Raw genomic sequence first — 13,115 nt, forward strand, 5'->3', positions numbered from 1 at the left:
AATTATATATTAAACCTTTGTGCTGTCCAAAGCACTGGAAAAAAAGGGCTTCTCGCTTCCGTTTGAAAGGATTAGCCGGTGGCAATACCGTTGCCCCGGGGATGCCCAGTTGGAAGGTCCTTTCATGTCCCTGGCAGGAGCTGGAGTGAAGGACGGGAACTCAACTCGAACGTGGGCTTGCTAATCTTTCGGCCAACGTTCCAACCACTTGAGCCACTATGTTCCTAAGAGGCTTCATAACATTGAAGAAGACACCTGTTCTGTCCTGTCCTCACTACACGTTAGTCTGTGTGCAGCTCGACATGCAGCTCGACTCACCTATCCTCCAATAAAACAGACCATGGGCATAGGTCTGGATGTTTTATTGAAAGTACAGGATGTGGTGAAACTGGGGAAAATAGGAATACATACAATGAGAACCAGACACAAGGTAAGCAGTATTGAGTTACTGCTGAACATAACAATTAAATACAAGCAATTTAAATCTCACCAGCAATGCTATGTGTGTGGGATGTGAATTCGTCCTTGGATGACCATGTGCCACAGATGAAGATGGATTCTTCTTTATGCTTTTGCCTTTTCCAAATGTTAAAGGAAATGGAGCCTGGCTTCCCAGCATGCACTTGTTTTGAGAGTGCGGGCTGATGGGTAAGGGGTGACGTCAGTTTCAAACAATATACTGGTATTTGTCTCTCTGGCAACTAGATGGAGCTAGAGAGCAACAATAGTCTATAAAGTTCCTATGTGTTGGGGCATATTTGTTCCTCCAGCCACTAAGTGGGGCTAGAGAACAACAGTATATAAAAGTTACATGCTGGGGCATGACAACACCTGTTTCTGAATAACTGACCAGGTCTGTCTTTTGCAAAGTTGGTGCAAATGAACAGAAATTGAAATTGAAACAATTCTGCACAACAACCTCTTAGATATTCTTCTTGATGCTTGCAAAGTACCAGTGCTATAGCAACTAGGATGTCCTGATAAACATTAAGTAAACAAGCATCTGTTAGGGTGATATATCAATCACTTCATTTTATTTTGCTCCCTTTATCCAACATAAAGTGTAGTCCAATAAAAGTTAATCTCAAAGGGATAACATATTTCTGTAACACAGAAAAAGCCTACAACAGCTATGTTAGATGATTGTAACATAAAACTAACTTACTATAAGATACCTAGGAGATGTTTAATATCTGATTAATACATGCATAGTCATAAAATGTATTTACTATAAAATTCCCATGAGAGTAAAATCTATAATCTATAAAAGTCAGCCTGTAAACCTAATAAGATTGTAATAATGGTTAATAGGCTTTTTGACATGGGTTGTAGATCACTGAGAAGTTAAATAAAAATGAAAAAATAAAAATAAAAACTGTTTGCCTTTTTTTTAAAACCTACTTTATGGACCCACTCACAAAACATAGGCTAGAACAGAACAGAAGAGAATTCTTTATTGGCTAAGTGTGATTGGACACATAAGGAATTTATCTCCAGTACAAAAGCTGTCAGAGTACATACAAGCAACAAGTGATAAATCATGATCAAAGTCATCATAAAAATACATTCATCATAAATCATATGATACAATACTTCATGATAAGTCATAGGATACTAAATAAGTGATCGACATAAATTATACTAGGCTACTCAATACAACAATATAAAATTGTAAGATACAAGCAACAAAATTAGAGTCCTAAGAAGATAAGGAGATAGTTAATAGGAAAGATAAGAAGAAGAATAGTAATACAAACTTACTAGATACTTTGACAGTGTTGTGGGAATTAGTTGTTTAGCAAAGTAGTGGCATGGGTGGGAAAACTGTCCTTGTGTCTGGTTGTTGTAGCATGCAATGCCCTATAGCCATGATGGCGAACCTATGGCAGGCGTGTCGGAAGTGGCACGCAGAGCCGTTTCTGCTGGCACACAAGACATCGCCCGGAACTAATCCACCACGCATGCGGAGTGCCCCCCGCCAGCCAGCTGATTGTCAGGTATCTGCTGTGCATGCGTAGGGAGGGACGTGCAGGCGGGAGATGTGCATGCGCAGGCAGCGGGGCGCAGAGGTGGGAGGGTTGCCCTGGGGCAGGGGGGTTGCGTGGGCATTGTATTATGGGTGCAGGTGTGTAGGCGTGCATACTTTCAGCACACGACAATGAAAAGGTTAGCCGTCACTGCCCTATAGCATCGTCTTGAGGTTAGATGTTGAAACAGGTGTACTTATCCATAGAGAAGCCTGCAAGATATTTCTCCTTGGGCTGGTCTCCTGTCAGGTTTCAATGCTTAAGAGTATTTCCATGTTAAAAATATTAGAATGTGCAGAAATGGATAGACTAACACTTACAATTAAGGAAAAGGAAGAAACTGAATATTTTTTGACATGGGGCTAATTTTATCAATGGTTAGCCAATAAAAACAGACCTTAGAATCATGTAGATATAACAAAAGGACTAATGATACGAGGGAAGTTTGTTTAAAATAGATAAGCAAGGATTATTATTATTATTATTATTATTATTATTATTATTATTATTATTATTATTATTAATTATTATTATTAATTATTATTATTATTATTATTATTATTATTATTATTATTATTATTATTATTATTATTATTATTATTGAACTAATACCAATGTAATGAACACTGTTGTAAACACCTTGATTATTATTTCCTAAAAATATTTGTATCCAGACAACACACTGTTTAATTAAGAAAGGTCGGCAGGTCGACGGTTCGAATCCCAAACCCCATGTAACAGAGTGAGCTCCCGTTATTTGTCCCAGCTTCTGCCAACCTAGCAGTTCAAAAGCATGTAAAAATGCAAGTAGAAAAATAGGGACCACTTTGGTGGGAAGGTAACAGTGTTCCGTGCGCCTTCGGCGTTCAATCATGCTGGCCACATGACCATGGAGATGTCTTCAGACAGCGCTGGCTCTTCAGCTTTGTAATGGAGATGAGCACCACCCCCTATAGCTGAAAACGGCTGGTTTACGCATTGAAAAGAGCTACTTCTCATTAGTATCTCCCTGTTCCTTTCGCGGCATTTATTTGCAGTCCAACAATAGCTCCATCAACTGCAATGTTTAACAACTTACCTGGAGGGGAAGGGAGTCTTTCCTTCACAACATTCACACCATCCAGTCTCCAGATCTATCGAGAACGGTCGCATCTTATCTCGAGATGGTACAAAATCGTGAAGTGTAAGGCAGGTCTTCTTCTCTTTTCAACCAGATGAGCAGCGTAACGAGACTGCGACCCCGGTTGGGCGCCATTCTTTTTAAGCTGCAGTTTGAGGAGCAAATGAATAACCTCAAGCCCGAAATCATGGCTGTCAGCACTGCCTGTGAAGAGATCAAGGAGAGCCGAAGCTTCAGTCAGCTGCTGGAACTGGTCCTGTTAATGGGAAACTACATGAACGCCGGATCGCGCAATGCACAGACATTTGGGTACAACCTCTGCTCCTTATGTAAAGTAAGTATTTCAATAGTCTATGTGGGTGGAATCAGGTGCTTCAGTCAAACCTGCCCCAAAAGCCAACACAGTTCTAGGCTGCATAAACAGAGAGATAGAATCAAGATCATGTTAAGTGTTGATACCAATTTATAAGGCCTTGGTAAGGCCACCCATGGAATATGGCGTCCAGTTTTGGTTGCCACGGTGTAAGAAAGATGTTGAGACTGTAGAAATAGTGCAGAGAAGAACAACAAAGATGATTAGAGGACTGGAGGCTAAAATATATGAAGAACGGTTGCAGGAACTGGGGATGTCTAGTTTAATGAAAAGAAGGACTAGGAGAGACATGATAGCTGTGTTCCCATATCTCAGGGGCTGCCACTAAGAAGAGGGAGTCGAGCTATTCGCCAAAGTACCTGAGGGCAGGATAAGAAGCAATGGATGAAAACTAATCAAGGAGAGAAGCAACCTAGAACTGAGAAATTTCCTGATAGTTATAACATTTAATCAGTGGATCAACTTGCCTCCAAAAGTTGTAAATGTTCCACCACTGGAAATTTTAAAAAAGAGATTGGGTAACCATTTGTCTGAAGTGGTGTATGATTTCCTGCCTAAGCAGGGGGTTGGACTAGAAGACCTCCAAGGTCCCTTCCAACTCTTGATGTTTCGCTGGTGCTGTTTATCTTTTTTCCTTTGCCAGTAAAATAATTATAAGTATGTAAATTTGCCGATATTCTTTCCCCCCCAATAAAGTAGATGTAAATATCTGTTCTGTCTACCAACCGCAACATAGTTTGCACATGAAATCAATTAATTTTTGTGTTTCTCATCCAGTGAAGCAGAATGAATGCGGTTTTAGAAAATGCTCATTTTCTTTGATTTAAAAAATGCTGTGCCTATCTAGAGCAAATATGTGGGGTAGGGGAAAACTAGACAGCATTTACTAAGGTTGGGGAAACGGAGAAGTTTTAAAAAGCCAGAAATGCTAGTCCATGCGATTATTTGTGAGCAATGACTGTCACAAAACGGAACACAACTGTAGATAAACATGCACATACGCCCACTTTGTAGAATTTTGGTTGGTCACAAGAAAGTGGTGTTAGTCAAAATGCAGAATAGATGGGCTACTGCATAAGTGTGTATTATCAATAACAGGTAGGGTCAAGAATGAATAGATGCTAAGTAAATGTGGATTGAATGCAGGAGTGAATGGCCAGTAGAAAAGAAGCATGTTGAGGTGACTTTGATTATGTAGGGAGATTGAATGAGGACCAAATCACAAGGCAACCTATGAAGGAAGACCAAATGGAAAAAGAGAAAGAGGAAGAAGGAGAAAGCAGTAGTTAACCTGTAGATAGGGAGTTGGTAAGATCCTCCAAAGGCGAGAAGTGAGATGCTAAAAGAAGAAAAGATAATGGATGAACTGGTATACTGGAATCAAGAATGGCTTCAGAAGATAGAAAATGATGGATTGGTGTAAGGAAGATATGAATAGAGTAGCGTAGTGTAGAGTAGAATTGGATTGGAATGGAATAGAACAGAATAGAATAGTTGGAAGAGACTTTGGACGTCTTCTAGCCCAAACCGCCCCCCCCACCGTTCCCCCTGCAGAAACCTTATACTATTTCAGACAAATGGTTGTCCAATCTCTTCTTAAAAACTTCCAGTGTTGGAGCATTCACAACTTCTGGAGGCAAGCTGTTCCACTGGTTGATTATTCTAACTGTCAGGAAATTGCTCCTTAGTTCTAAGTTGCTTCTTTCCTTGATTTGTTTTCATCCACTGCTTCTTGTCCTGCCCTCAGGTGCTTTGGACTCAGAGAATAGATTGACTCCCTCTTCTTTGTGGCAGCCCCTCAGATATTATTGGAAGACTGCTCTCATGTCACCCCTAGTCCCTGTCTGAAAGCTTAAGATTTCTAAAGCTCCAAGTATTTTGAGGGAAATTTGAAATACACCTGCCCGATAGAATAGCCTCCACAATGTGTATATGTGTGTGCATGTTGTATTTAAGATGGCACATGTGATATTGTCTACTCTGATTCCCTTGATGGTATGCCACTAGCTGGATATGTGCCTTTTGGGTCAAGTTATGATGGATACCTTAATATCATCCTCACAGCTGAATTTTAAAGTTAGATGTCATAATTTATCTCTCAATGTGCAACCTCTTTTCTTTCCTGATAGAAGTCAGAGACACTTATAGCTTATCAGGCCATCTCCATTCTAAGACCCTTTTGTATCCCAAGTCACGTTTAAACTTGTCGGTCTAAGTTCAGTATTACATCTAATGCCAAGTTAGACGTAATAAGATGAAACGGAACTATATTAATTCTTTTAGCGATGTATTTATTGTTGCCTAGTTAAAGGATACCAAATCAGCTGATCAGACGATAACACTGCTTCACTTCTTGGCTGAAGTCTGTGAAGAAAAATACCCGAATGTTTTGAGTTTTCTTGAAGACTTGCAGCACTTAGACAAAGCAAGCAGAGGTCTGTATTAAAACTGATATTTATGTTTTGTTTTGTTAAACTCTCTGGCCACATTGAATGATTTCCGAATGGAGAATTTTTAACTTTGCAGCATGCATTAATGCCCGCAGTCATGAATTTCCATTCACAGTTATTTCTATTTTGTTCAAGATGACTTTCCCTTATCTTAAATTAGCAGGGAATAGAGAGCGGGGGAAAAGTGATTATGTTTCAGATCACACCATCCTGAGTACAAGAGTGTTACCATACAAAAAGCAGCAAACTGGGGAATTAAAATATTTTCCATGGCTTCCATGCATGCCTTTGAAATAAAAGGTTAATCATTACAAGGCCAGAGCAAAAAAAAAAAAAAAAAAAAAGTTTTAGGAAATTAAATCTGATTTCACCTATCTTCATGCCTTTAAAAAAAAACCTTGCATTTGTTCTACTCCTCTTCCTTTGTCGTATCCAAGAAAGTCTTTGCAGACACATTATTTTTGTGCTGTTGTCCAATCATGAAGTTTTTCTATCTCAGCTTTTCATTCAGAAAGAAAGCAGCTGAATGATAATAGCTATAGCCCTTAGATTTATATACCGCTTTACAGGGCTTTTCAGCCCGCTCTAAGCAGTTTTACTGAGTCAGCATCTTGCCCCCAACAATCTGGGTCCTCATTTTACCCACCTCGGAAGGATGGAAGCCTTGAGCCTGGTGGGATTTGAACTGCCAAATTGTAGGCAGCTGGGTGCAGAAGTAGCTTGCAGTGCTGTACTCTAACCACTGCACCACAGAGGCTCCTTAATGCCTGTAAGTAGAAGGAATAGTGTCTATGGAGATTCTCAGTCATCCAGGTCATGATTGTCCCAAAGGTGCCTTTTCAAGAGGTAACTGGATTTTCATAAACACAGGAAACCACATAGGAGAACAAACCCAAATCAAGGCTAGTTTCAGCAGTCCAGCTCCATTTAAAAGACAAAAGGCCACTCTTTTGAAGATAGCAAAGTCTGCATTTTGGACAGAGAGGACAGCTGGTTTGAAAGAGGGGTCAAAGAGGCCATCTATGTCAAAATTGAACAGCCCTCTCAACTGAGGGGGGGGGGGGATACAACATCATCTATCTTCAATCTACAACATAGCCCTTTCAATAGTTCCAAGAAGGCTCCAGGCTCATTTGCACCACTCAGGTGACCCTGAGGACACAGACAGACCTCCAAGTGGCCTCAACGACTCTCAGTATGAATGCAAATGACCAGCTGTCTGCAAGGAGTGTAAATCCTTCCATTCCCCACCATCCAGTCAGAGCTGAAGAAGCTTCTTGGATGAGAAGGGAAACGTCTTTAAAGAAAAACCAGAAAGTCCAGTTGCCTCTTGAAAAAAAGCACCTTTAGAAGGAATAGCGTGCGATTATCGAAGCAGTCAAACAAGCCTAGATGTCCCATGGTTATTAGTGCCACAGGGCTGAGAAACACTTTGAGGGGCTCTTTGTTGTTTGTATGTGTCCTGGTGCAAATAAAATTGGAGATTAGATTCCTTTTTTTAAAAAAAAGCATGTAATAGTATGTTAGTGTTGGGTGAAAGTTTTCTGGTCTGCATATCAATGTTAGGAGTTTTCTATATTCATTCTGATTGGTTTCTTTAATTGAACATTCTTAACTCTATTTACAGTTGCAGGCATCTCATGGACATTGCCATTTGGTCTCATGGGTTGATCCCCTTGAAAGAGATAGTGGTACTACAGGAGAGCTCAGGATATAAGACATTTTTTGATAAGGAAGTGTGAAGTTCTAATTTGTTGATGCTCAAAGAATGAGATGTTTAGGAACATTGATCAGACACAACCGTCTGGAAAACCATGTGGGAAAAAGTTACTAGAACTAGCAGGTCAACCGTAAGATCTGAAATAGTTCTGGGAATAAGATCAGATTATTGGGTACATGAAGTCAAGACCTCTGGCCAAATGTATGTTATTGGTTATATTTAAGTCCTGGAAATAATAATAATATATTTGCAAGTTATAAATAATTTTTTAGACCCAGGACCTCTTTAGAAAATATTTTTTCCCTTTGAAATGAGTTCCATGGATAGAATTCTTACTATCTTTCAATTTGTAATTTCCACGAGGAATGCTTATAATCCTATATTGGCCACGAAAAAGGTTTCTTGAAATAGTAAATGCATCCATTATCTTATTTTGACTAAAGTGACTTGTTTATGCTATGAAACTGGAGTAGGCTGTGTATCTCATCCTTAAAAAAATTATTAATAATTAAAAGTGCCTCTCTGTGGTCCCATGCATTTAGTTTCAGTGGAGAGCTTGGAAAAGTGCCTCAAACAGATGGAAGGGCAGATCAAACAACTTGGGAAGGATTTGGAGACTTTTCCTCAACCCGAAGACCCCCATGACAAATTTGTGACAAAAATGTCCATATCCTTTTGTTGCTGTTGTTAAATCACTGATGCGCTTTGTTTTCAGAATGTATTTTAAATGTATTTGCATAACTTATATTCCATTTGATTAATTTCCCTAAGCTTTTGAAGAGTATTTAAAATAATTTATTGCATGATATATACTATCCTATAATCGTCCTTCTGCTAGGTTTCTTTAATATGTATTGTTTTGGTTTTGCTTCTTACCTATAAAGGAAGTCCTGTGTCCCTCTATGTGGAAGGAAAAGCCTGAATTGACATAGGTAAAGCAGATAAAATGTCTTTTTTGGGGGGGTTGGTCCACCTCCATGAAGGGCTACCAAATATCCATCATCTGGCTCCTAAACGCTTCTTTTTCCCATCATTTTCAGTAAGTAACAAAATAATTATGCTAATGATCTAGGTCCTCCTTTAGTCTGAGCATCTCGTTACTATTGGTCTGTGACTAGTAAAAACTGAGGTTGCTTTTACAAGAGGGTGTAGCACAGTGGTGAGATTCAAATTTTTTTTTACTACCGGTTCTGTGGGCATGGCTTGGTGGATGTGGCTTGGCTTGGTGGGTGTGGCAGGGAAAGATTACTGCAAAATCTCCATTCCCACCCTACTCTAGGGGAAGGATACTGTAAAATTCCCTTTTTCTCCCCATCCACTAACCTGCTTTCCAGCTCCGTTCTCCTGTGCAGGGCAACCAAAGAAGACCCAGCCAATCAGCTGGGACCCGGGAGGCAGAGAAGAGATGGGGGCGGGGCCAGTCAGGTGGGATTGGCCGGCTCTCCAAACTACTCAAAATTTCCACTATCCAGAACTCCAGAACTGGTCAGAACCTGCTGAATACCACCTCTGGTGTAGCATAGAAGCTTCTTCTGGTCTCTCTAGAAACTTTGTTTAATACAATTGTTTAATGCAATTGTATAAAAAGTAAATCATCCCTCCCTCCTCCCCTCCCATCCATCCATCCCAATCATGCACGCTCTTCCAGTTATATTGATTGTGGTTTAGAAAATTAGGGTACCAGAATAAGTGTTTTGAGACTGGTCTATCAGGGCAACCTGGTCTACCCAAATATGGGATGGAGCATACTGCTTCCTCTTTTGCCTTTCAGCCCCAATCCAGAATTTACCATATTTGGGTAGACCAGGTTGCCCTGAAAAACACTTAATCTTCCTCCGGTACAGCCAGCAAAACAAGGAGAGCCCATGGCCTAGAGGTTAATACATCTGCCTAATATGTAAGTGACCTGGGTTCAAACCCCAGAAGGGTATAGCTAGCCTATGAGAGCTAAACAGCTTGAAGTAACTATATACTAGTCTCCCCTTATTTCTTTATGTGTTTCCCTGTTCACATTTTAAAACAATTTTGCCTAAAAGCACCACAATGAAGGTCTTCCCGCCCCCAGCAGTCAACAAGGCTTAACGATTCTTCCGTTTCTAATTTGTAGAGGTTATGAGTTTAAAGTGAAAATTAGTCTTTCTAACTCCATGGAACAGAATGAGAAATGTTCTTTGTTTCCTTTTAAAGAGACAGTTCTATACGATGGCCAATTCCCTCCTTGGAAAACTGGTAATATTGCAAGCTGTTGACAGTACTTCGTTCCAAGATGAAGTATTAGGAAATATTTCTTAATGTGAGATCTTTCTGTAACGCAGACAACAGAGTCATGCATACATTGTAAGCTTACAAAGCAAAACGTTATTGGAATTTTCACATAAATGCATAAGTACTCTAAGCTAAATCTACACACGACACTTAAACAGATGGTTTGATCTTTAAACACTGTTAAAATGTAATAGCCTGCTGTTAACATTCCCTGTAGACAGAGAATAATTGGGGAACAGTGGAATTACATCCGTTGCTAGTAATGTCTGTGTGCTTGCTAATTAAAAAAAATGTGTACAGGAAAAAACGGTGTATTTGATGCAAATGTTGGATGATCCCACATAGCTTGAAGAAGCTGTCTAGCGACTTGTTATGGTTGGAAAATAGAATAGTTTGGTTTTTTGAACCAGTCAAGTAAAACAAAAACAAACCACTATCACAAGAGCATTTGTGAATGCTCTTCATACAGCCTAAGCTTTGATTCTACACGCAACCCAGTTAAGACCTTACTGTCACAAACTGTTGTATTTAACTTACACCTAGATTTGCAAGACCAGCAGATGGTATCAAAGAGGTTCTGGGTGCTTTCTACTTGCCATCTAATGGTGTTCTAGGTTTTTGCAAGCCTGTTACAGCTCTGCTGTAAACCATTTGGTTTACTCTAGATCAGGGATGTCAAACGCAATTTCATTGAGGGCTGCATCAGGGCTGTGATTGACCTCAGGTGGGATGGGGCCTTGGCCGACTGGATGGGTGTGGCCAGTTTGACGCCATTCCCCAAACATGTTTCCTGTTTGCATTGAGTAGACCGGGCTGAAGCCACGCTGGCCGACCTCTTACAATTTCCAAGATGGCCCCACGGGCCAGATCCGACCACATCACTGGCAGGATTCAGCCAGTGGGCCTTGTGTTTTGATACCCCTGCTCTAGATGGACATGTTGGAGAAATCAACCATTAGTTCCATGCAAACATAACGTTGAAGGAAATCTGAGTGACATCAGAGCATAACAGAATAGCAGAGTTGGAAGGAACCTTGGAGGTCTTCTAATCCAACCCTCTGCTCAAGACCCCCATACAATTTCGGGCAAATGGCTGTCCAATATCTTGAAAACCTGCAGTGATGGAGCATCCACACCTTCTGGAGACAAGCCGATCCATTGATTAATTTTTCTCACCAACAGCAATTCTGGTTGGATCTCTTTTGAACTAGCGTCCACCCATTGCTTCTTGTCCTGCCCTCAGGTGTTTTGGAGAATAGCTCGACCCCCCTCTCCTCTATGACAGCCCCTCAAATATTGCCTTACCATATTTGGGTGATAAAAGTCGTCGTACCTGGGTGGCAAAAATCAGAGCCATCACAAGGGCTCTCAATCTTTATGTACCTCTTCTGCTATCTAATGCTGGATTTAAACAGTAAGTAAGATGAATGATTTGAGAAGCATTTATGAAGTTACCCTTAAACGTGCACATATGATTTACAAAGCAATTTAAAGCCAAAAAATCCCCCAACAACGTAATACTTTAATGCTCCTCATTATCTTTTCTTTGGCCTGCATGTCTTGTTTCGTATTTGGAAGGGCCTTTTTAAATATAGCAAATCCATTTTTAATTGAATATTGATTTTATGACCAGAATGGTACATTGTTATGTTATATTTCACTTGCTTTTCCTTAGGATTTATTGCATATTCTCAACCCTTCTTTCCTAGACACATAAACCAGTCTCATACTTAGAAACACATGACTATGTCCACATGAATTCTCCTCCTTTCTACCTAATAATAGAGGAAAAGGGGGGGAGAGATGGAAGAAATGAAATCTCTGTTCTACAGAAAAATGGGGAGAGGCTATAGGAGAGCTATGATTAACTAACTGGACCCTAATTACTACCCTGTTTCTCCAACAATACGGCCTCCCCCAATAGGAAGTCCCAGCATGTTTTATAGGCATGAAATGAAATTAAGCCCCTCCCCCCCAAATTAAGGCCTATATTAAAACATGTGAAATGGGGGGGAGGCTTGCCGTTAGGAAGTACTTTTGTTGCACACCCGGATATGGTGCTGCCTGCGTTGACCCCGATACGAAGTGCCCCACCAACGCTGAGGTCAACATCCAAGCCGTCGCTGCCCACCCGCCCAAAGATGTAAAGGGGGGGGAAATTAAGTCACCCCCGAAAAGACAGCCTAGCCATTTTGGGGGGGCTCAAAAAAAAATAAGACCCGGCCTTATTATATGAGAAACACGGTAGTAAGGATTAATCTTGAGGCCTATCTCCACTTCCTCCATTTGAAGGTGATGATGATGATGATTAGTGTGTATGTGTGTGTGTGTAAGAGAGATTTCTATAATACAAGGGCACCCAATTGCCAGCAAGACTTGCCGTAATAAATGATCTCAGAATGAAGATTTATATTTAGTGAAAATTTAGAAACATTGCATCATTAACAGCTAGTCCTTTCCTTGATTTCTTAGCTTGATATTTAATGTAGAATTTGTAAATGCTGGGGAATCGGGAGCTGAAATATAAAAATAAAGCCAAACAACCTTAAACAATTTTTTATTTTATTTTATCCATTTTATTTTTAATGCCATTTTGCAGAGACAAGAAAACCTACAGTGCTACAATTGAAAAAAAATAAATAAAAGTGTTTTATGCAATCATAAACTTGGTAAATTCGATGCAACGATTTGGTACCGAAAAGTCTTCTAAAATGTTGCATAGGAAAAACGTATTAAACACTTGCAACGAGTAAATAGATACACGAGTAAGGACTTTACAATGGAATTATTTGCATGCTTGGCTTTTTTTCCTCCCTAATTGTTTATTTAAAACCTTTCCCAGAATTTTGAACTTCAATAAAACATCGCCTGGCTTTGACAAAAATTGACAGCAGTTGGCATGAAAATACATGCATCTGGGCAAGTTTATCTGGGACAAATGATTCACGCAATACTTCATCAAAATCTTACTCTGTCCCTTCTAGCAGCATTCCCTAGACAATCAATCATTCTGTGAAGATTTCCTACTTTCCGATAAGACCTTTTATCAGACCAGTAATGTTGAAATGTTTTGAGTTTTAGCGTCAAGGCAGGGGACCCATAGTGAGATTTAAGATGCTTGATGGATTGTGGCACAGTCTGTTTATTTGCAATGATCTAT

The 13,115-nt window shown here is 40.0% G+C and overlaps 1 protein-coding gene across 1 annotated transcript in view; it reads left to right on the plus strand.

Annotated features, from left to right (window-relative positions):
- Positions 1-13,115, plus strand: part of DIAPH3 (diaphanous related formin 3) — a 107,913-nt gene that overhangs the window by 41,107 nt on the left and 53,691 nt on the right. Inside the window, exons 21-23 of the mRNA XM_087967442.1 lie at positions 3,242-3,481; positions 5,826-5,955; positions 8,233-8,356. Of these exons, the coding sequence (XP_087823568.1) occupies positions 3,242-3,481; positions 5,826-5,955; positions 8,233-8,356 (494 nt within the window). The remainder of the gene's footprint in view (positions 1-3,241; positions 3,482-5,825; positions 5,956-8,232; positions 8,357-13,115) is intronic.

This window comes from Notechis scutatus, chromosome 5, assembly GCF_049901735.1.
Source record: "Notechis scutatus isolate UNSWTSFEM ecotype Mainland chromosome 5, rNotScu1.2, whole genome shotgun sequence".
NCBI classification, from domain to species: Eukaryota; Metazoa; Chordata; class Lepidosauria; order Squamata; family Elapidae; genus Notechis; species Notechis scutatus.